The 25,382-nt window shown below is 40.9% G+C and overlaps 2 protein-coding genes across 2 annotated transcripts in view; both read left to right on the forward strand.

Moving 5' to 3' along the window:
- The first annotated feature begins 2,300 nt into the window (after window positions 1-2,300).
- On the forward strand, window positions 2,301-2,882 carry LOC128736077 (uncharacterized PE-PGRS family protein PE_PGRS10-like). Its single transcript, XM_053830559.1, has one exon. The coding sequence runs from the start codon at window positions 2,301-2,303 to the stop codon at window positions 2,880-2,882; it is 582 nt and encodes a 193-aa protein (XP_053686534.1).
- A 2,021-nt stretch (window positions 2,883-4,903) lies between these two features.
- The window catches only part of LOC128736078 (protein sister of odd and bowel-like), a 63,744-nt gene continuing 43,265 nt past the window's right edge, over window positions 4,904-25,382 (forward strand). The window contains exon 1 of the mRNA XM_053830560.1: window positions 4,904-5,102. Coding sequence (XP_053686535.1) covers window positions 4,904-5,102 — 199 coding nt within the window. The remainder of the gene's footprint in view (window positions 5,103-25,382) is intronic.

A 25,382-nucleotide genomic window follows, 5' to 3' on the forward strand; every position in this document is an offset into this window, starting at 1 on the left:
GATGTTTTTATGGGTGAATTTTCTTCACCCCTTGTGCCAAACAGCAACTATTCGCTGTGCTAGGGAGTGGTAAGTGCTCGAATCGACGATGAGTGTCCTTTCATCCCTGCATTTACGGGGTGAAATATGTTGCTACTATTCTCACACACGAGTAAAAACGAGACGGAAGTCGAGATTCATTTTCAACAGAATAACACTCGGTTGACGACGGGCAGGTTGTCGCCAACATTAGCCACTGTGTGTTTTCTTTCCTCTGTGAGCGCTGTGTGCTTCCTGTTCCTCTACGTTCTCGGTTCCGACCGTTTTTCCGTTCTTTCTCGTAAGAAGCACTTTTTCACCCACCGACTGTGTGGAAATCGCGAAGTGAACCAATATTGTTTAAATTGTAGTGGATTACGAAAGTGGAAAATTGCAAAAATTGATTCTCAAAAGTGGCGCTTTCTGGGAGCCAAATGCGGGAAAAGTCGAGCTGCTAGAAAATGGCTCTCGGGCGGCGAGCACTTTTGTTGCGGTGGTGGATGTGATGGACCGAACTGTGAAAAATTATTCGAGCAACCAACAACTTGTTAGAGGAGATTCAAGTACAGCTCGAAAGGACATACTTGCTTGTATTGGTGAGGAAAAACCCAATCGTTCCCGGTTCGGTGGTACTAGTGCATGATGGAAAATGCTATAGAAATTCGAGTTTACCAGCATGGCCGCCGGGCCCGGTTCAGTGCTTAATCAATTCCAAGCAGAAAATCAGTGAAAAGTGTCCCAAAACCGACAAACGGGACCGGTGTGAAGTTTCGACTGTGCTCTAACTTTGTCGTCGTCGAAAGAAGTATATTTAGAATAAGTAAATTCTACTGGATATCGGGTTTTTCAGTTTTATTGTTGCAGCAATATCAAAGAGCGAGAATTAACTTTTTCAGTGTTCCTTGAAAGTGTTGTGTAATTTTGCTTAAAACTACGAAACAGACCAAATATAGTCAGCAGGAAAGTTGTGCTCGTACGTGGAAAACACACACCTGCTGAAACCGCACCTGTTGGACCGGGCCTGTCCGCCCCGGATATCCGTTCGAGGGAATCATGCAGAAAACCATCCTTCCCTCTACCTGTCACCCAGTCCGAGATGGATGGCACTCTATTTTCGGCTACTTGTTGCATCAGGTTGTAATAATTACATACATATATTAGCAAGCTGCGAAAAACAGAGATCCATTTTAAATGCGATTTGAAACCTGAAACAAAGAAGTTAAAAAAAGCAATTAAATATTGGAATATACAACGAAAGCAATAACTGTCCTGTGAAATCAAAGCAAAGTTAAAACCTAGCAATTTGGAATCTAATTCCCTCATCCTATAATACAATTAAAATATAGAGCAATGAATATTTTATACAGCAAACTATAAAAAAATAAAGCAAATAAGGATAAATCGATACAGCTGCATAACCAACTCATGTAAACAGCAATTTCCTCCCACCCGCAATCAGAAACAAACAACGACACTGCACCAGCTGCTGACGTGAAGGAAGTGAGAAACTCGTCCAAACTACCCCATAACAACAAGTGTTATACGATTGTTTTTTTAAGCACATAAATATACACATTGACTCACCTATATTGCTGTCCGCTGTCTTTGACCTCCTACCCCACCCACAACCCAACCGGGACAACTCAGGAAAGAGCAACACCTACTCGACCGAAAAATCGAGCAAATCTTCCCTAAACGCCAAAAGTCCGAAACTCTCTCACCCACACAACCAAACCAACTGCAGGCCCGACGACACTGAAAATACAAACAATATACACCAGGAAAAATCAACAACTCAGCCGAACTAAAGGCAAGTGAAACTTGCAAGACGCAAAGTCACCTGCTCTCGTATTCTCTTCGCACCCCCGTCAATAATAGATTCACTCTAGTGCACATGTGATCCACCATCGCCAGCCTGTCGCTCGGTATAGGGGGAGGAAAACCAGTCATTCAATCGCGAAACTTGCCTCAACAACCCCGCGATTCGAGTCTCTAAGCCCCCACCCAACCAGCTGGGATTCATGATTCTATCCGGAGAAAGAGAGGGCCATTAAAACATATTTCATAAATCCAACAAGTGTGTTGTTTTTCCGAAACGTTCACTGCTTCCCTCGTCCCTGGCAAGCGCAGGAAAGGGCAACCAGAGCTACAACGTCGAGAAGAAGTTTTATTTTTATCGATTTATTAGTCTACCAGTCCGGTACTGGTGGTGGAAGAGGTGCGAGAGGCTCACCGGTTCCTTCCAGAAATAAATAACATTATTAGTTCGGATCAATCCAAACATGCCCCGTTGCTATATCGTAAAAAAGCAAAGCGGGCTAGGGAACGACAAGGATGCCGGCAGAGCAATTCCCTACGGTCGGCTCGCTACTAATGGGTTGCTACCCAGCCAGCCAAACGGCAGCGTTAGTAGTGGTGGGGTTGGAAACGGCAGCGGCCATGTTACCATTATCAGCGGGACCAGCAGTAGTAGCAGCAACGGAAGCAGCACAACGGAAGTGGGAAATGTGATTGTGAAGCATAGCAGCGCTGGTGGCAACGGCGGTAGTCCACTGGTTAGCCCAGGGGGAGTGATCTGCAGTCCCAGCCCGGCTTCGGCCGGAAATGTAATTATACTGAATAGTGTGAGTGTGATCAGTGGTGGTCCCGGAGCGATAGGAAATGTGATTGGAGCTAGCGGTACCGGGATCATTGCCAGTGGAGGAGGTGGAATGTCCGGAACGGGCGGTGGAGTGATACAGCGATTGGACGAAAACGGTGGACCCACCAGTCCTACGGAGGCGTGCGTTGCACCGGTTTACTACACCAATATTGCGGAACACCAAAACGGTAAGTTGCTCGATATAGTTCACGAGTGCAATTAGATATTTTGTAACATAACATAATATATTACGATGTTGCGAGTCATTGTTTTGCCTCAAGAATATACTTACAATCATAATCGCATTGCCGAGCTGCTCTTAGGTGAAAATTTTAAGTTTTTAGTTAACATTTTAAAAATCAGTAGTTATTTCCCCTTGGCTCGAAAATAATCCTACTGCAAAGTATGGTTTTTCTAACAGTTCGGTAGTTATTCTAGCCAATTATAATACTTGCGCACTTGGGGGGGGAACATCAAAACTGTATAATGAAAAAAAAATTGTTTTCTTCCGCACATTGATATTTATACTCATTGAAGGTAAAATAACTGCTCGTCTGTCATAATATTAAATGGTTCGCACTCTGAACTGATTTTAACTACTTGAAGGAAAATAACTATCAAGACATAACCAACGTGCGGGTCTCCACTATTCCTGGTGCCGGTGGCGTTATCGACCAGAGGTGTTCCCGTCGCACTGACCGGCACCCTGTCAACGTGTCCGGTCCATCGTAGCCTTTCGTAGCGTTATCGTAGCCGTAGATTTTTACTGGATATACCGTGGGAATCTCTCCAAACATGGCCTGTAGCTCGTGATCCTACGCTTTGTATTTCGTCACATATCGTCCGCAGCGCCTACCGCTCAAACACGGTAAGGGTGTGTATGTTCTTCGTGAGTAGCGTAATAGTTTCAGGTCCATAAAGAACTACCAGTATAAATGTCAGCTTCATATGACGGTCTTCTTCCAAAACGGAAGGCAAGAATAGTCCTGAATTACTTCTTGAATTTGCTGCTGGAACTCCTTACTAGTATTATTCGCGGTCACTATCAATCTCAAATCCCAAAATTACCGTCCATGGGAAGCACACGTTTGTCTTCTTTGAGACTCTGCGACTCTGCCTGTCATATATTTGGTTTTCGAGACACTTATTTTTAACCCAATCCTGGTAGCCCGTCGCTTTCAGTCTAGCATAAAGTGCCTCCGCCATCGCAAAGTTCCGGATTATGTTATCAAAGACTAGAGGCACAAAGTCTAGGAGTTGGCTACCTTTACAAAAAATTGTACCTCTCGTTTCGATACCCACTCTTCGGGTCGGGCTTTCTCAAGAATAATATCGAAAAAGAAGTGCAAGATAAACCGACACCTTGTTTCTGATCAGTGTTCCAGAAATGCACATGAAATACCTCATTCGATCTAACGTAGCTCTAATCAGTCCTGTTAGTTTGTCCGGAAAACCGTATTTGTACATTATCTGTCAAAGCTGGTCACGATCGACTGTATCGTATGCTGCTTTGAAGTCAGAAAAGATCTCATGCGTGAGAATGTTGTGCTCCCGATGTTTCTGCAAGATCTGTCTTGCTCTTGTCTGAAGAATCCCGTGAAGCCCGCCTGATAATTCTCTACAAATCATTATGCTATCAACCACAGCTGGCGTAACAGGATCTGGAACAGTATCTTATGGGTGAGTGTGTCATAAGGTTTCACTTGATGATGTTCCAACATTTCCTGATCGAGCGTAGCTCTAGCATCCCGGAAAAGTTCTTGTCTTTGGGCACCACGTACCACCTGCACGTTGTGGGCGGTGTGGCCTTTGTACCGTAAAAGACCTGTTGTCCTGCTACTGATTCAACGTTTTGGCCCCATCCCTGACTGAAGCATTGGGATTCCGCTTAAACGCCTTCACGACACACTTGTGATCCTGATCACTAATAGAAGATCCATTCTGACCACATTTCTCCTTCCGTTCGATGCTCAGAGCTTCGTAGTAGCGTTTAATCACAGGACTCACCCGTGCCTGCCAATTCCGAATTGTTTTCCGATGTCCCGATGAAAGAGTTGAGGATTTTCCAGGTGCTTGCGCAAAATCAATTCGCGACGTCGCTTTTCGGGTGGCGCCGCTTTTTCCAATTTTCGAAAAACTGACAGCGATAAAAATACATTGTAGACAATGCTCTCTAAACTACGACTACCCTAATTTTACAGAGAAAATACCCAATGGGTAATTTTCTAGTCCCTGTATTCGATCATGCTGCAAGTTTCATCCAAGAACTACTGGTTCTTGATGGTTTTGTCACTGGCCGGCAACTCCGAGACTCAAGATTCAAACTGCTCGACAAAGGCCCTTTTCCGGATACGCCAATCGGCGGACGTCGTATCGACGCCCAACTTTTTCCTCGCGTCGCTGAACACGTGTGAAGCGCAAACGTATCTCAGCGATAAAAAAAGTGAGGGTCGGCGCTGCACTTTCACAGATGTTCGCGTGAATTTCCTGGTCGCTGATACCGGTTACAATGAAAATGTAGCTTTTTCAGCTACGGGTACAAAGCTATTTGTAGTCCTTCCATTTACCGTATAAACCTCTTGCCCAAAAAGCTGTTTGAGATCTGCTCTAAAGTACGTTTTGCTGTCCATTACCAAGCAATCGATTTTGTGCTTTCAATTTATTTATTTTCTACACAATCAACACCATCGTGTACAGATTGCTAGTTCGTCTTCTGGCCATGTTTGTTCAATTATCGTCGCGTTTAAAGTCATCTTCTTCATCTGCTTCTAAGCTAGAGTCTAGCTTCTTCAAAGTCGTCAGTCCGGCTCGTTTATTAGTTCAATGCACGGCTGTAGACGACTCTCCTAGTTTTTAGTGACACCTTGGACGGAGAGGCTAAGCTGAAGTTCCGCTTAAAAGCGCTGGCTACCTTTATGTCGACAAGCGTTCCCGAAACATTTTGGGTTTACTTCCCACCCTGGCTTTCCTCATTAAATTTGTTTGAGTGTATCACTGCCATTAGAACATTACCATCAAGAGTAATTCAGTTACTACCTGATTGTAAAAAATACTGTTTGAAAACTCTTATGTCATAATAATTTCTCCAAAGTGCAACCCATTATGTTGAACACAGGCTTAGTCCAGCGTCAAATGTAACTCATTTAGAAACCAATTCGCAATCCACAGAACAACCAACCTGCTATAGTTATCCCAGACTGAAATCAAATCCCGTAACATGAACAACACCAATGTTTGAAGATTTTCGATTGCCCGAATTGTTTCAAACGCTAGTGAATAAGTCGAATCGCTTAAACACATTATTCAAATGCTCTGAATACGAATGGCGTGTAAACGAACTTTTGAAAGTTGTTACACTCAAAACGTACAGAGGTAGGTACAATGAACAAAAATTTCCTCCACTTTCAGATTTGTGCGTAGCAAGGTACCAGTCAATCGAATTCTTCGCCTCACCCTCTTGCGCCGATAATAAACCTTTCAGCAGGCTCGAATTCATGCCCAAAAGAACTCTCTTCATTACTGCGCAAATAATGTTTCCTCCTACCACCTACCGAAATATTGCACCATTTGGATGGCCACCGTTGTCGGCGTCGGCGGTGGCTGAACAAAAAACTTGTTTTTGAATTTCTAATTGGAAAATTATTCTCCTAATATATTATTCATGTCGTGAAGCGAACGCCAACAAGTTCCTGTTTTTGTCTCCGTCTTTCGCTTTTTTTCTGTTTCGCTCTTTCACACACTCTCTTTCGTTATTTTAAAGACCCTCATTTTCCCTACGTCCAACAGCCCACACCAAACCATCCATTCTATTCTAACTGTGATCAGTAGTACCATTACGCAATGGAAGGAAAACTGTCAAAAAAATACCGAAACAGCATGTTGCTATTGGTGCTATCGTGAAAGCTGCGTCATGACGCACAACGGTTTTCGCTTACAAAACAAACTACTTTCATACTGTTTGTAAAGTAGGATTTTACGTATTACTTCTATTGTTTTTCTTTTTTTACGCGTAAATTATATCTTTATAATAAACTTATTGATTAGCATTTCTCCTATTGATTCAGTTGCCTCTTTTGCCTGCTTAATTTTATTCCCGTTCTTTTTTTTTATGCTTTGGTGCTTCGCTTTTTCAATCGAATGTATCATTGTTAAATTCTTGTTGCCAATTTCTATACTGTAGCAGCCCACTATGCGACGCACTGAACAACCACTTGAGTGGGCAGATTTTTTATGACCAATGGTTTTTTCCCTTCTCACGCAACAGCAACAACATCGCCCAACATGATCCTGTTGGAAACGGCAAACAGGTATGAAAATGCCTACCAACGAAATACTGGAGTAAAAAATAGACAAGCGACAAGCACTCCACAGCCAGAGCAGTATTCTGTCTGACTTTCGGTATAGTTCAATGTGAAGTACGAGTAAAGACAAAGTGTGAAAGGTACAAACTCGCGATGAAATTCAAATATATTTTAATTAAAAGTAAAATTTAGCTGGCCTACCGAGCAACATGATCATGCAGATTGGACCCCATGTCCCGTTTTTCATATTCTTCCTCCGCACCGTGGAAAAGGGGAAAATCGGCCTCAGCACAAGGCTGGCAAAATACGTGAGCTCGTTAAAGCTTTCATTTTCTCAGTATTAACGTAAGGTAACCGGTAAGCAGCAAGGCAGGTAGGATGTTCTCCAGATAACATTAAAAAAAATGGAATCCCCCATGGGACTTAATTTATCCTTCGCTATTGTTGCTTGAACGTCAGTGGGCCAATGGGGTAATGACGAAACTAAAAGGTTCATTCAATTCCTGTTATTATAATCGTGATACCGTCATGATGTACATTAAACAAAGTCGTCCTGTACTGTAAATATTGATATATTTAAACGATGAGCGCTGAACTAGCTTAACGCAATATATAGAAGGAGTTAGAAACTTAGCTGATTACATAGTGCAACAATTTACTGCATAACCAGCGACAGGGCGTCTTGTTTTGAGTTAGAATAAAGAAGGTGGTTCAAGGACCACGTTGTAAATAGCCTCTCACGCAGACCATTTGCAAGTCTTGCCTTGCTTCCGTCTTTTCTCTGAGTCATAATGATCGCTTCCTCTGTGCATAATACTTATAAAAATCGATTCAAATCAATGATTTCTCAGGTTAACTGATTTGTTCTTATTTCGCTTGACACAAAGCCACTTGATCAACTTTTAATTACTTTGTTAACGAACCAGACAAATCCCCGCGCAAAGTTCAGCTTCAACTCCGACTCAAAGCTCACGCCAGTCTCATATATATTTTCATCCTCATAGGAAGACATTCCTCTTCACATCCAACAGTGACTCAGAAAGAGACCGAAATCACGCACTTCCGCTACCGCATTTACCTGTGGATACAAATTGTTGTACAGTGAGACTTCTTATCTCATTCCAGTGCGTCGTGAACCTTCATCAACTTTATCAACAGCCTAATTGCGGCCATTCAGGTGTAATTAACAAAGATTCGCCCCCATTCTCGCCCTGGCCATCGTTTGTAGCCACCCCGGGGGCAAAATTTTCCTTCTTTCCTTTACTCCCATCTATTCACATGCGGGTGCCTTTGATATGCTTTATTGGAGTAAAGTTTGATTGCTACCGCGGGCGTTTTATGTTTTTCCCGGAAAAGAGACTCGGAAAGCACGCCAATAACAATCAATTTTTTTTGTTCTGTTGTGCCTGCACAAAACCGTTTTCTTCGACGAAAAAAGAACATCCCATCATGATCCGTTCCGTACGCATCTAACATTGTACAACAACATGGCCTTCGGTCAAATCATTTCCACTTAGACAATGAAGATTTCCCACAAATTTAGAAAACAGTATACTGTCACAACCAACCTACCAAAAGAATTTCCACTCCGCAAATTTCGCAGTGTAGTGGATTGGTTGTCAGTATGGGGAAAACGCAAGGTGATCATTGGATTTTTTTTTAGTTTTAAGGTTTAATCTTGCAGCACAACCCAATTAGAGCAGCTTTCCTTTAGGAAGGTTTGGTAGGTTGACAGGTGAGCAGGAAAAGGGATTTCATTGACCTAATAACGATACAGCGAAATAGAGTAAAAAAACTCTAGAATACACTAATTACCATTGAGATGAACCATTCCAGCGCATTAATTTAAACTATTTTAGGTATTTTAAAATGAGATTCACATTTAAAAATAATTCTTTTAACAAAACTAAATACGTAAAGATACGATTAGGGTAGATGCTCCAGTAATGGAGGGATTATGTCAGGGGAAAGTATTTGAAGACAATTAGAATGCTCAATTTACCAGTTTCCAATTGAACTATACGATAATATGGTGCGCCATAATGTTGGCTTTATATACATACCAAAATTATACCATTCTGTTGGTTAATATGTCTAAAATATTGCTTTTACTGGCATTAGTCTGTGCTCCTAAAGTAGTGGCAATGTTCCTATAATAGTGGAACATGTGCCTATAATAGTGGAATTTTATTTACCGCCCTTAGTAACGCTTGCAGTGTGCATGGCAGCTGGTGGATAACAACGTAGGCTTGTTTAAATGCTAGGGTTTGTTATGAATTTCTTAAGTAATTGCACCGTTTTGGTCTACTCAAAAGGAATTTGTAATTTCTGCACCAACATCTTAAATTTTAACTATATACGTTAGATAAAACTGTTCACAAATATACATTTAACAATCGAAAATTGATATTCTATCGAAATCATTCTAAAATCCGCCAAAATTATGAAATGTTTCGAGTTTCCACTATTACTGGTACACCCACAACCACTGGTACATCTACCCTAGCTATGAAAACACAAGTAGCAATAAAATCTAAAAATCACAGTAAAACGTTAATTTAACTTTAGAAATGGCCTACTCTTCGACATATCAAAAACTAAAAACATAGACCATAATAAATACAACGTAAAAATAATGATTATAATGTGGAGTGATAGTTACAAAGCTCACTCACAAATCTCACATACAAATCTAAATTATTTTAAAAGATTAAAAATATGATCAAGGCAAGCATTTGAAATTCTTCGATCTTCATATTTAATAAAATGCCAATGACACGAAAGCAGTATAAACGATGGTTGAACAACCATATAATTGTTACATTTATTTAAAATCGATTGTTAATACAAACCAACAAAAATTTTCAGAATCGTTTGAGTTTTTAGCGTTAGAAATCTTTCCTCTCTTCGAGACGCTGGCTATGATGATGTCAATGATAATAAATAAACAGGTTAGGAGGAAAAACGTGTTTGATTATATTAGTAAGAAAACTGATACAACAAACTATATGTTCATGGCAACTATACCACGTGGTTGAAAAATTTCACTGCAATCTATAACAACAAAACGAACATTGTGACGTAGTTCCCGAACGCTTCGATTGCTTTTACTGTATGATACAGACGTGGTACCAATACGCTTGTACGATCTACCTAACCTGTGCTTTATTATAATTGATCCCAGTTGGCCCTGAGGTATGACACCACCCCGGTGGCAACTTTGACGTTTGCGAACAAAATAAGTGAAGCCAACATAGCTGGATCACTGGATCACTTTTATACGTATCGGATCACTAGTGTGCGTGTAAAAGAACGATTCACACGATATTTCTGCAGCGACACACGTGATTTTCGCTGCATAATCATTTATTTCTTGTCCTAAAGGGGACGTTATCTGTTAGTTGAAAGTAAATTATTTTTATCGACGAATTGTTATTGAGATTCATGTAAAATTCTTCACTTCTACGTGATTATGTTTTGTTGGCTTGATCGCATCACTTCACTGCCGTGTGAATGCTGCGTATTAAAAGCAAAACGCCTGTAGCGCCACCTCATTTTGTGACGGTTTCAGGAAACATAGTAGATGCCCGGGGGTTGTATGACACTGATCTAACAAGGTAGTCAACGTATATTCGAATCTTGACTGGAAGAGGCTGTTAGAGTCAATAGAATCGTAGCTTTAGCCCCACAATTGCCCTATATACTAACAGTTGGCTGCGAAGTCTGTCAATTAAAAAAGCAAAGGGCAAAATTTCGTTGTCACGTGCTGTCAATTTTCCAGACATCTCGACTGTGATATTTTGGTTTTCTCACCATCTTGCCCCGACGCACACGAAGTTAATTTACGTGGGAAGTCAACTTCCCAACACTTTATCTCTGTTCCAGTTGTACGCTACCGGGAACTATCCAAATAATGTGTAAACACACGTTGCACATTTCAGTCAAACCTTCTAATGTGTAATAGGACCCCGTTCGTCAAATAAACAATTCAATATAGTAGGGTATGTTGCTGCTTCGTCGTAATTGCCAATTCCCGCCCAACACAAATTATTAAAAATATCAGCATTTACTATGACACATAATGCAAAATTAGTTATTCCCTTATATTTTAGTTTGTTGACTATCATACGCGATCAATCAAAGTGAGCTGAGATCTATTTGAATGCTTTTTTTCATCAAAGAATTCCTAGCAGCCAAATTTCCTACGTTTTTTCGTGTGACGAAGAAATTATCGACTAATCGTTTAAATTTCCGTCATTCATAAAATGAAAATAACCCTCGCAACGCATTGTCGTTATTCTGCAGCCGGGAAAACTTGCATAATCTGCAGAAATTTTGCAGAATAACATTCGTCATGCCGTCCTACACAAATACATGCGCGCTAGCTTCGTAAACATAATTGTGATTTTTAATTCGGACGATGAAAAATTTTGATGGACGGATTTTAAAACGGTACGACGAATTCAAGATATAAAGTCAGTTGCGTAATTTCAATAACATGCTTTAATAATCGTTTTTAGTGAATTCGGGTCGGAAGGTAAGTGTGTAGTCAAATCAGCAGCAGAACTTTTGGAGTATTCTGTAAATCCACCTAAAAAATGATGAAAATTAGAGTGGCTTTCCTTGCTACGACGGGAATTAGAAATAAACCCTACATTGTTTCTGATCCGGATTTCCAGCTTGCTCGATTGCCTGCTTGAATGCGTCGTCAAATATCCTTACACATATTATTGTTGGTGGTGACCAGAGATCCAAAATATACGAATTCATCAACAACATCCAGTTCATCACCGTCAATAGCCATTGTCCGTGAGGGGCAAACATTGCTTTCTCTTGGGCCTCTTCCTACCATATATTTGGTTTTCGACTCATTGATTTGTAACCCTGTCCTCCTAGCCTCTGAAGATTGCCTCCGCAGTCCCAAGGTAATGATGTCGAGGTCGTCTGCGAAGATGCTGAAGACCGTACCTCTCGTTTCGATACCCGCTTGCCAAATCACACCTTCAATTGCGATATTGTATAACATACCGGACAGTCAATCCCGTTGCCGAAACTCGCTGCACGATTCGAAAGGACTCGAGAGAGTCCGTCAAACGCGCACGTAGCACATCACTCGCTCCAGGATAGCTTTGAACAGCCGCATCAGTTTGTCCGGAAAACCGAACTCGTGCATTATCTGCCATAGCTTTTCACGTTCGAGTGAATCGTATGCTGCTCTGAAATGCACGAAAATATGATGCGTGGGCACGTTCGACATTTCTGAAGGATTCTCTTGCTATTGGGAATAGACGACGCAACAAAATCTGGGAGATCACCTTGTAGGTGGCGTTGACCAGCGGAATGCCGCGGTAATTACAGCAATCTAGCCGATCACCCTTTTTGTAGATGGGACAGACTACACCTTCCATCCACACCACCGGTAGTTTCTCCTCCTTCCAAATCCTTGTAATTTTGTAGATTTCTGCCGGGAGTTGATCCTTTCCGGTGGTTCTATTATTCTTCAGCTAACCGTTTTCTCGCTGGATCTCTTCGTGATCAGGAGCCGGCACGCTATTGTCGTTTGTAGGCACTTCTAGGTTAACTTCCGTTGCGTCTCCTTCTGTTATATTTCCGTTGAGGTGTCGACCACCTCACGCTCGTTTGCGATTAGATCCCCTCCTTTGTTACTACACATGTCAGGTTTAGGTGTGAACCCGTTACGAGTTTGGTTCACCTTCTCGGTCTCAGCACATCACACGCGCAAGTGTCGTTAGCTTGGAAGAGTTGTTCTAGCTTCTCACGAACACTGTGGCCAAAATCTCTCTCTCTCTCTCTCTCTCTCTCTCTCTCTCTCTCTCTCTCTCTCTCTCTCTCTCTCTCTCTCTCTCTCGTGGATATGCTTGGATAGATTCTTATTTTCCTCTCTGTCGCTTTTTGGCATTCCCTGTCAAACCAATCATTTCGAGCGCTCGAGACTTCCTTACCTAGCACCGCGGTTGCGGCCTCGTTTACGGCCGAGCGTATCATACCCCATCCGTTTTCGTGGGTCGAAGCTTCTAGCTCCACAGCGGAAGGCAGATCCAGTATGCGCGCGTAGTTTTCGACAACTCGCGGGATGTCTAATTGCCAAATTGACTGAAGTTTTTGGAGCGTCTTAGTAGAATACGAAACCTGACACTAAATAAAAAGAACCACCACCATTAGAAGGCACCATACGAACCGTTGCTTTTCAAGAGATGGCGCATTTCTAGTGGTAGTAAAATCAAAATTTCTCACTTATCTATGTTTACCTACCTGAAGAACAATCACTAATCATATTTTATTTGCAGTTACTCTGTTATATTTAATTTTCCTGACTTCTGCCTAATTTTGATACAATACAAACTTTTCCTATACCTTTTCCGGGCATTCATCCGAGTGCCCGGAAAAGTGATACGATATCGTACGAAAGCCAGGAGCTGAATATGTTTGCGACATTTCAATTCGAAAAAATTAAATTTCGCAACATGAACGCAATAAATAAAAACAATGTTAACAACTATTTATTGGTTCAGGTGTCAAACATTATATTGCGATTAGCGATAAACACAAAAGAAACTGAGATGCATGAGAGAGTAATGTTGCTTCTTCTGCTTCTTCAGCATAGAGCCCGGGTGGCTCGTGCTGTTTCAAGTACTCGTCTCCACTCGGTCTTGGGCCACTCGTCGCCAATTTCCTGCTAGTCTCAGAAGTCGCAAATCGCTTTCGACTTGGTCGAGCCATCGTGCACGTTGGGCCCCCCCTGTTCCTGGTGCCGGTGGGGTTGTTGAAGAGGACTATTTTCGCCGCACTGTCATCCGGCATCCTTACGGCGTGTCCGGCCCACCGTAGCCTGCTAACTTTCGCTAGATATATGATGAGAGTCTCCACAAGCAGTGCCTGAAGCTCGTGATTCATACCGCTCAAAGACGGCAAGGGCGCGTATGTCCTCCGTGAGCAGCGTCACGGCTTCAAGTTCATAGAGAACTACCGGTCAAATAAGGGTTTTGTACATTGTTAACTTCGTGCGGCGGCGTACGCTTCGTGATCGTAGCGTTCTACGAAGGGCAAAGTAGGCCCGATTTCCCGCTTGGATGCGCTGCTGGATCTCCTTACTAGTGTTGTTGTCCGCGGTCACCAGCGATCCCAAATACACGAACTCCTCTACCACTTCTAGTTCATCGCCGTCAACGGTTACGGTCCGTGGGAGACGCGCGTTTGTTGCCTTCGAGCCTCTTTCTTTCATGTATTTGGTCTTCGACGCATTCATTTTTAGCCCAATACTCCTAGACTCCGCTTTCAGTCTGGTGTAGATTGCCTCCGCCGTCGCAAAGTTCCTGTCAGAGGTGGGCACATTTCCGCTAATCCGCTAACAGCTAATTAGCTCAGCTAACATTTTGGTTAGCGGTTAGCGGTTTCGCTAATTTTTAAAACCGTTAGCGTTAGCGTTAGCTTCCGCTAAATTTATGTACCGCTAAATAAACCGCTAACTTTTTTTAGCAGGAGGAAAATTGCTGAGGAATATGAAAATTTTCTTTTAATTCTGCTATTGAACTATTATCTATCAATATTATCGCACAGATTTGAGTCGAATCTCAAGACTTCGTAAAGTTTTGTACGCCTGGAAAACAGTTTTTCACAAAATTTGCTATGGCTGCGGAGCTCCAAAGCAAACTTTGAAAAACTCTATCTTATGGAAAATTTCTAAAATGTTTTTTATTGTTTCTTGTTCCTGTACTTGTGTCATTCATTTACAAATGTGGCCATTGACTCATTGGCAAATTTCATCATTGACAATCCGGATAAAATATTATTTGGAAAAATCTTTTACAAAATGTTCCACAGTGATAGAAAACTGCAAAGAATAATCAAAAAACCATAGCCTGTCTCTTGAAAATATTTTCTATCTGTTCTATTTTTAATGTGAGAATGTTCTTCAAAACATTTTTTTATGAGCGCCTGTGATTTTTTTCATGATTTTTCCAGATATCTACTTTATCTTAGACTTTCGCAACGAACATTTCCGTTTTTGCCAAAATTGGCGCTTATCACAGTGTTGCCAAATTTGCGCTACCACACAATTTAGCGGTTAGCGGTTAGCTTTAGCTTCCGCTAAATTTTTGGTTACTTTAGCGGTTAGCGGTTATCGAAGCTAACGTTTTGAATTAGCGGACTAGCTGTTAGCGAAGCTAAAATTTCGGTTAGCGGTGCCCACCTCTGGTTCCTGTCTATGATATCAAAGTCACCTGCAAAGCCTAGAAGTTGGCTACCCTTGGTAAAAATCGTGCCTCTCGTTTCGATGCCCGCTTGTCGGATCACCCCCTCAAGAGCGATATTGAACAGCAAGCAGGATAAGCCGTCACCTTGTCTCAACCCTCGCCGTGTCTCGAAGGGACTCGAGAGTGTCCCAGAGATGCGTACAAAACACATCACTCGATCCAATGTAGCTCTGATCAGTCGCGTCAGTTTGTCCGAAAAACCCCCTCACCCCGGATCACCCCCTCAAGAACGATATTGAACAGCAAGCAGGATAAGCCGTCACCTTGTCTCAACTCTCGCCGTGTCTCGAAGGGACTCGAGAGTGTCCCAGAGATGCGTACAAAACACATCATTCGATCCAATGCAGCTCTGATCAGTCGCGTCAGTTTGTCCGGAATACCGTGTTCTTGCATTATCTGCCATAGCTTGTCTCGATCGACTGTATCGTATGCTGCTTTGAAATAAAATCAATAAAGATGTGATGCGTGGGCACGTTGTACTCCCGACCAGGGCTTCGACCGATCCTTTTTTTCTACCGCAGTCCCACCAACGCGCATTCAAGTTCACACCGTCCGTTTAGTGATGGAATACGAACGCTATGCATAACACAACTGGCAGTTTGCTCAGTCAAACGCCGATGGCACGCAGTAGTATGAACGGATTCTTTTTAACATTTTCGTTTCGATCAAGTTGCCTTTACCGTTTGGAGCAGCGAATGACTGCAAAACAGTCAAATGACTGGCAATCACCACGCTAACGAAAAGCAACCGCACAATCGTATGATTCAATACTACAAAAAAACAACCACTACATGTGCATGGAAGAAGTCGGTCGGACTCCGTCCAATACAAACGAATATTTTACTTGCGTCGGACCGACGTCCGGGTGACGAACTATTACTGTGAGCAGCCGATTTGGAGACAAAAAGAGAAACGAAAAAATACGTCACCGTATGCTTCCAGTCAGTTTGCAGTTTATATTCTCAAAGCGCAAAGCAAAACGGGAGATCGACTGTTTGCTTTTGCAGAGATGCCGCATTAATTGTAAGACGACAGCAGCGCAAGCGGCAGCTTGGCTGAATTGAAAAAACAGTCAAATGATCGTTCAAAAAGCGGAGTTTGAATGCGGAAAGTTCGCATTCACGGCAGTCACATTCAACTTGCGATCCCTTTTCAAGCCCTGCTCCCGACATTTCTGCCCGAGATTTATTGGATAGTAAAAATTTGGTCCGAAGTTGCGCGAGACATTTCGCTCCGAATTTGCTTGAATTTTGTAAGTTATTTAATTTAGGTATGTAGCCGTACTGGGGCAACACTACCGAGTCTCGCGATGGGGCTGCCATCTTATAGTGCCGTATTCCGAGCAACCTTAGTAATGTTGCTACTAAATAAGTAAATTAATTTTCGCGCAAAATTGATCTGTTTCGGAAATGTACAAAATGCGTTACAAGTAACGACATCTGTTGTATTCAACAGGGAAACATTAATAGTTTCAAGCATATTCTCACGCATGGCGCATGATGAAACACTAGCGCCAACTTCTGTTATTTATTATCAAAAACTAAAGGCGGTGTCCTATTAAATTCTACTATCTTCATTTATTCCTGACAGATACGTATTTCGCCTACGACTTGCAGGTTCCATCAGTGTCTGTTTGAAGTTCGAAAAGCCTGCAAGTCGTAGGCGAAATATGTACCTGTCGCGAATTTAATTATTATTAGAACTTAATTGGAATAGTTTTCTTTTTACTCAGTTTCAGGTAATTGCCGAATTTTTAACCGATGAGGGTGGCTTTGTCGCGAGGTATAAACCGTCGACGATTTTGAGCGCACGTGTACTGCTACAAGGTAATGGTCCGAGTCGATACCCGCGCTCGCGTGCCGTGAGGAGCTCACGTTGGTGATATTCGAAAAAAAAAACTGGCGCTCGATGAGAATATGGTCGTTTTGGTTCAAGGTTCGTTGGTCAGATGATCTCTAGGTGGCTTTGTGGATATCTTTGCGAGGAAGCTGCAAAGTTGACATAATGCTGGCCGTTAACGTTCCTGCCGGTGTGCAGGCTATGGAACCCGATTACCGAACTATACATTGCTTCCTTGCCGACCTAGGTGTTCATATCCCCCATAACGATCTTGATGTCCCGTGGTGTGCAGCTGTCGTTCGTTACCTCCAACTGCGCATAGAACGCTTTCTTCTCGTCGTCGGGTCTACCTTCGCGTGGACAATGCACTACTATGGCGTAGTTGAAGAAACGGCCTTTTATCCTCAACATGCACATCCTCTCGTTGATTACTTTCCAGTTCATTACGCGTTCCTGCATTTTGCCCATCACTGCGAAGCCCATTCCAAGCTCATTGGTCGCTTCACCGCTCTGGTAAAATTGGACTTTGCCGTCAAGGATCCTACATATCTTCTCGCCTTTGCGTCAGATTTCCTGCAATGGCACGATGCCGAGCTTTCGGGGTTCTAATTGATCGAGCAGCACCCTGTCGCCACCAACGAAATTTAGCGATCTGCAGTTTCAGGTACCAAGTTTTCATTCCATGTCCTTATTTCGACGCCGATTGTAAAGTGTCTAAAATTATCAAAAAAAACATTCTGGTTTTGTGTTTTAGAGTTCTTATTATCCAACTATTGAAAAGTCTAGTAAATTGCATATTTCAATTCTCGAAAGAAATCACTTTTAAACTAAAAAAAGTAAAAAATAAAAACTAAATTGACTTTAAAATCAATTAAGGGGGCATAGTACTTTTTACACCATATTTTTCGCCTTATTTCAAATATTTTTTTCTCGATAACGCGAAAAGCGAATCGATTCGGGTTTTTTGCATTCTAAACATTGCACTTTATAATAATATTTACAATTTTGTTTGCATATGTGACCCTCTTCCCCTCTCCCCTAGGGCTCCTTGAACATGATCATTCGAAAAAAACATGATTTACGGTACTATAGATTGGCGCTGGGGGGCTTATCCGAATAGAAAAATTCCAAAACGACATAAAAGTATATTAAATTATCTCGTGTTTGACCCATCCTTTTTTTATTCGAACGCATAACAAAATGGCGGACATTCAAACATAAAAGTAAGGTTTTTAGTCGAAAAAATTGACCTTAAACATTTATAAAAAAATACAAAAATTGTAATATCGAAAAAAGGATGGGTCAAACACTAGATAATTTTGTTGGCTTTGAAACAAAAAAAGAATCATGAGAATTGCTTGACCCGTTCTTGAGATATTTATGGTACCGACTTTAAAAACCTGGTTTCGAGAAAAACGATGTTGAAGTTTTTATTCGCTGTGTAATCGCTCCAGACATGCGCGGTACAAATAGCTGTAACTTTGTCAATTTCTGGAATTCATCGAAATGACTTGAAACGCATATGGTCAAAATGTTAATCTTTCGAAATAATCAATAAAAAAAATTTCGATTTTTTTAATTTAAAAAAGTACTATGCCCCCTTAAAAACCGTAAGCGCAATGTAGCACCAAGGCTTTGCTTTGCTTTTACTGATAAACACGAGTTAGTTTCCACTGTTAAAGTCTGCATGTCTGCAAGTGAAGCATGAAATGAGAATTTATTAGGAAATAATAACCAAAAATGTAATATTTTGCTTACTTTTAAACATTACAGAAATGAGTAGACTTCGTTTGACTAACAGGGCATGCCGCAATAAAAGTTATACTTGAACAAACAATAGAAAACACACGTCGCTATTAAACTTCCTATTTGTCAACTCGCAGGGCAGTATGTGCAAACCATCGAAGTTATATATCCCAAATAAAAAAACACAATGACGTGATTAGCGCGTTAATGTAAATGCCTTGTAGAAAACCCGCAGTACGGTCTCGCCGTTGTTCCGAAACTTTATGTCACCATGAGCACCGCGCTCACAACCCCTACTAACCAACTGACTATTGGAGTTGGAGAACACATTTCGTTGGCTCGGGTCAATCTATGAACAAGAGTCAGCAACAATCCGGCCGTCCCGACGATGGTGGCGTGTTGCGTGTGTAATGGAGCCTTCCGCTTCCTCTTCTCCTTAGTGCTGCAACTACCTGACGCGTAGAAAGGTCGATAAAACCGTCATGTTCAGTTCTAAATTTGGTTAATTGAATGTGACACGTTCTCCGTAATTGATGGCTGCACCGAGCGCAATTTACTTTTTTGATTGACGTAGATTAAGCGTGGATTTAGGGCTTACCGTATTAATCCGCCCTACGCGGAAATACGAAGCTCTGTAAATAATGTCAACAAAACATTTTTAAAGCCAACATTAACTTAGAACTGTATGCAATTAAATCTTTAATAAATCAAACGCATAAATTGTTCATGACGTATTATTTGACATTTGTCAAATTTCACGTGAGACCGAACCGAAACAACCGAAAAGTCTGGTCGTTATTCTGTAGCTTACAGAACGCTTTCACCTAGCACCGGAAAGAGGAACACGCTAATTGGTATATAATTAGTTTGACTAACCTTGACGTTTTACTACCTACTCTAACAACTATTTTTATGACTATATAAGCATACTTCCGGTTTTGATAAGGATGAGGTAGGGCTAATTGGTAGCGTATGGGGAACTCCCCACGAGAGCACTTATATGGATCTAACACAACCAAACAAACCCCGTTTTGATATTAAGGTTGGAAACAAATAGGTTCATCGCTTCATTGTATTTGCTCTTTACTACAAACTAACAGCTTTCTAGGCTTAAAGTTTCCAGCTATGTGTAAAGCTAGAATATAGCTTTCAAAGCCGAAATAATGGCACGGCAAAAGAGCAAGCTTTTTGATTCAGAACGTTCAAACAAAGCTACCGGAATTAGTTAAACTAAAGCCACTAAAACGTTCAATCTAAGCGATTAGATCATTTGTCCTAACCACCAACTAACACTAATAATAATAGCAGCTTCTTTTCTATGAAATATGCTTTACGCCTAGCGTCTAATTGAATCGAAGGTACCCAACACAATTTTCCACAATTTCGGCGACACAACACTTTTGTGATAATCTAGATTCACTATAACGGAGATAAACCGAATATTTGACCAAAACGCCTAAATGTATCTCTAACGCTATGTAACTCTATGAGATGCAACTACCTTAATGAGGCTTATCATGAATGCAATCTGACATAATTTATATGGGTCTTCACTAACATTTATATACTAATTTACAACTGTTAACAGCAGCGCTAGTGTTTTAACCAGGGTACTGACATACGTACATCGTTGTTATGTTTTATTATGTTTTAACCAGTTTCGGTTCCTGTTTTTTTGGGCCCACAACAAATTCTGCCCCGGATAAGAGAGTGTTCGTGAGGTGCTCGCACCAGCTGTAGTTTAGCCCGTCGCTGATTAATACAATGATTCCTCCTTAGCCAGTATTTGCCAGATTGCCAGTAAACTAACTTCTGAAATTAATACTAGTTCTAGTAGAAACGTCTCCGAATCCTCTTATGCCAGCATTTAAGCCCTTTCAACGGCTGCTGGTTCCTGAGTATAAAAACAAATTTTGCATTTCTAGCATAGAACTGTGCTAACACTTTTCGAATCAAGTGTTGCATTTAGCGTACAACAAAGCGACGTGGTACATTCTAATGCAACAGATCAAAGCATTATTCACTCTTTTCAAAAGACATTGATTTATAATGTGCCCCACATGTTGAATATTTTTGAAACTTAATATCAATTAAAATCAATCTATTCTAAAAAGAGTTATTTCCAAAATATACATTTTGAACATAACTTGGGTAACGGAAAAAAACTTAAACTTTGCTGAAACAAACCGCAGGCGTACATTCACACATATGTATTATACTCCTGCAGACATACATACATCGATATAAGCGAACGAAAAAAATGTCTCACGGGGCGGTGCTGAGCAAACGAGCCAAACTGTATGAATTTTAGATTATTTCCAGTCTGGTCATGTCGCTGCGAAACACTCTATTTATATGCAACCGAAATATGCCACAACGGTTTGCAGTTGCTGCCATTGCCATTGCCAAGCGGGGAGCAACATGGCATGCCACATTCTCGGATCATAGTTGGTATGGCTAGGGTTGATCAGTAAAACCAACCCCAGAAGCGGAACAGTTATTCAATTGCTCTTGAGCATCTCATCGTAAACCGCAGCGTTGCAACACGGGTAACCCGAAGGTATTTGGCCACGTGTCTTCACTGCAATGAACAACACGAGAGCCTTTCGCAAGACTCGAACAACAAGCGCAGCCAACAGTCAAAAAGTTTCGACAGAAGAGCAGCTCATCCTAGACACGGTAGGACGGCTGAACAGCTTGTAGGTCTGCAGCCACTGCTGCTGCTGCTAGACAGATGAGTCTCGTATGAAATGGCGCTGTTGTGTTCTGTGGTCTGCATTGGGAGGTACATCAGCATCGATTTATAAATATAATCCGTGAAGATAAAACGAGCCAAATTGGGCCAGTTTGCTCTCCGTCGAAGCAGTTGATGAGAATGCACCGAACCAAAATGGTCCGAAAACATCTACCGTACAATAGGCTAGGAAAATGCTGGTCAGCTGCGTAGGTCATGTAGACGGCAGGTGAGCTGATAAAACAATATGCGTGATCTGACTATTATACAATGGACTATTTACCGTTTCGTGTGGATATGCCAACGAGAAGAATTTCTTTTTGCTAAAATGTACTGAAGATAATTATGGTGCTCCTTTGTATTGGCTTCCGAAACGATTTTTCTCTTACATTTAAAGAGTAAAATGCGCTTAGCGCATATCTGTTCCTACTTTAAGGGCCAGGACTCTAAGGGCCCCAAGGGACACGTTTTCAACTTGATTTGGAAAATTTTGATTGTTGTGACACAGACAGCGACTATGATCCCGAAAAAAAATTACATTAAGTTTTGTAGTAGAAAAAATGGAGACTACCCTATATGGCATAAAGACATTTGGCATAATGTTGTTTGGCATAACGCCATTTGGCGTAAATCCATTTGGCATAACGGTCTTTTGGCATAATGATCATTTGGCATAATGCTTATTTGGCATAACGACTTTTTGACATAATTGATAATCTAGTCTGATTTTATTGTTTGGTGCTTAATCTTTATGTGTGCAACATTTAACCGGGTACATGTGCAAACACTCGGGCGATATCACAGTAGATCAGCTATATTGGTCGCAGCGATGAGTCCACACATCGGAAAAACAGAGCGACATGGGAAAAAACAGAGCGACAGAGCCATCGCATTATATGAAAAAGTTTATTAAATGAATTTCTAGAGTTTTGACACCCACATTATGACAGTTGTTCTTGTAATGTAATACAAAAAGTTCTCTACTTCATAGCGGACACTCCGTCGTAATTCCGTATTTTCGGGCAAAGTGTCTTTTAATGGCCAAATAGTCCTTGTGTGTTTAAACTAGATAAACCTGTTCCGTCAAAATCAATTTAAAATTGTTAAAATTATGACAATTGTTAAAGTTCGCTTTTGGGTAGCCTGGTACGCTTGTCACCCTGCTAAAGATGTTTTTTTTTTGTCGCGCACATAACGGTTAATTACAAAAAGCAGCAATTGACAACTGGTAATTGTTTTTAACAAACGAATCAATGCGAAGACCAAGGAAAAATAACTCGTAGTTGGTAAACCTACTAAAACGAATAAGCCTAGACAAAAGTGATCTATGCAAAGGTTCGCCGGCAAACATGCGCAAAATTTATGACAATAGACTCTATGCATATAACACCAGTGGAAAAGCCAGTGACAATTAGTAATTGATAATTAAGCTTTGCGTACCGATTTTCTGTTCCATAGTATACTACAGAATGTCCTTGACTTTTGTGCTTCACACAATTTCTGGTAATTGATTATCTGCTGTCAACTTTTTTCTTGCTATAGAAAAAAATCTCGCATAACTTGTCAAAAAGACCTAAGAGTATCACTTAGAAATGTATCGGTGCGTTACATTTACCTATACAGCCTGAATTTGTTAAAACGATAGAATTTTGAAATACTTGTGCATTTTAGTTAAAGCAGGGCCCAACTAGAGAACACCCAACTAACAAACAGCCCAATTAGCGAGCTTATAACGAGTGCATCTTTGCTGTGTGTGAATCTTTGAAAGTTTTACTTCATATAGCACACAATCACTGTCCATCATACACTAAATACAAATTCAAGATTATAGTATATGTCTAGCCAGCAGGACAAAGTCAAGCTTTTAATTATTATAAAAAAAAAAATTTTGTTATTTTTCAACGAAATTTTGACAACAGATATCACAAATTATTACTTATCACAAGTTTTTGATTTGGAATAAACGTGATTCAAGATTATTTTTGTGCAGGTAACCATTGTTCAAGATCGTCTTCCGTTGCTTATTAACGAGGACCACTCGTTAGCGACGGTAGTTGTGAGGGTACCATTTCGCGGAAAACCAATTGACAATTCGCAGTTGACCTAAACGGGGAATATACTGTTTCGAGAAGTACTGTTTGGTGGAGATTTATTTTACGAAAAGTACCATTTTGCGGGGGAATTTTCGCGAAAACTACTTTGCAGAAAATTCCTTTTATCGGAAACTATATTTCGCAGTAATCCAACTAATTAAACCCGTGGACTTCGATCGCCTCACAAAGAAAATGTGATCCGTCCTTACTCGCTCGTTCAGAACCAGCTGAAGGAAAGAACTAGAGGTCAGTAAGCCTAGGAAAACAAATAAACCTAGGAGGGGCTGCCCCCCCGCAGTGGTCGTCGCTTCCGACGGCGGGTCACCGGCGAACACTCGCCGTTGCCTACGGCCGGCTCGCCCTGAATCATCTAGGAATGCAACCATTAGGTCGTAAAATAATGTTTGAGGAATTATGCCAAATGGCATTATGCCAAATGGCCCCTTATGATTATGCCAAATGGATTATGCCAATTGGCGTTACGCCAAATAGCATTATGCCAAATGACTTTATGCCAAATGGGCGACCCCCGAAAAAATGCATCTACAGCAGTTTTTATTGTTAACATTGAAACTTATGGTAAATTTATTGTAAAAGTGCCTCAAACTCAAATTTTATTCCTATTTTTGTATCTTATTTTATACTATAGAATTGGTTATATTTCATCATAAATTTGCTGCCTTTTTCAATTATATTTTGTTTTTTCGCCTAAAAAAATTACCATAAAAAGACGATAATTTTTACAGAAAATTTTCGAAAATTCACGAAAAACTAGATTCTTTTTATTATTAAGATACTTAACAACTCGTCATTTTTATGGTAGAATCTCTGAAAGCCATGAAAGTTATGGTGGACAATAATGAGTTGGAGTTATCTTTTCTGACGATAAGTTTTATTGTTTTTACTGTATTTTATTCCTACTGTTACAATAATTTTTATCTTCGTGTTATGGTTATTTTTTTCTGAGATGGTATGGACCATCTTCTGGAATTTAAAGGAATGCAATTTTAAAGGTATCGAATTACACATGATTTCAAATTTGTATAGGAATAGGTCATTGCATTCAATGACCTACCTGTAACGATATTTGTAATTTGCGTTATCTAGAGTTATCAACTTCCAAAAACAAGAATTCAGGCTATTTGCGAAAAACTTATTTTGGAAATTTTGACCAATTTTACTTCTGAAGAAAAAAGATACATATCTAGAATGAAATGATTGACCTCAACATTTTACTGTGATAAATTTACATGCTTTATTTATAATTTGTAACAAATCTGGTTTGAAAAATTGACTGGGTAGAGCGTTGGACAAGAACACCGGGAAGATCAGTATTCTATAGAGCGCTAGTTTTGTGCAAATTTGCAAACTACGGGACTGCAGCTAGCTACGTAATCCGTAGAAAACACGATGCGCGGCTGCAATCCGTTGTTTCACTTGGCGAATAACATCGCTGTCACATATCACGAGCGTACCAAGGCATATGAATTCCTTACCTATTGTATATCGTTCCCCATGCAGCTCCACCTCGGCACCAATGATGATGATGGAATTCGTGATGATAGTACCGTTTTTTCCGCGTTTGCTCTTCGTATTACACGTTCCAAGGCAATGCTGAATAGCAGCAGCAGGTTAAAGAGTGCATCCCATTGGCTCAGTCCATCACACGTCACGGAAGCGGCTGAAGTCTCACCCGCTATTCTGACACATGATTTTGACCCATTAGTCATGAAA

The sequence above is a fragment of the Sabethes cyaneus genome, chromosome 2 (genome assembly GCF_943734655.1).
Source record: "Sabethes cyaneus chromosome 2, idSabCyanKW18_F2, whole genome shotgun sequence".
Taxonomy (NCBI): Eukaryota; Metazoa; Arthropoda; class Insecta; order Diptera; family Culicidae; genus Sabethes; species Sabethes cyaneus.

What these genes read in the sequence shown, in the direction of transcription:
- LOC128736077 (XM_053830559.1), top strand. Translation starts at nt 2,301, where the DNA reads ATGCCCCGTTGCTATATCGTAAAAAAGCAAAGCGGGCTAGGGAACGAC.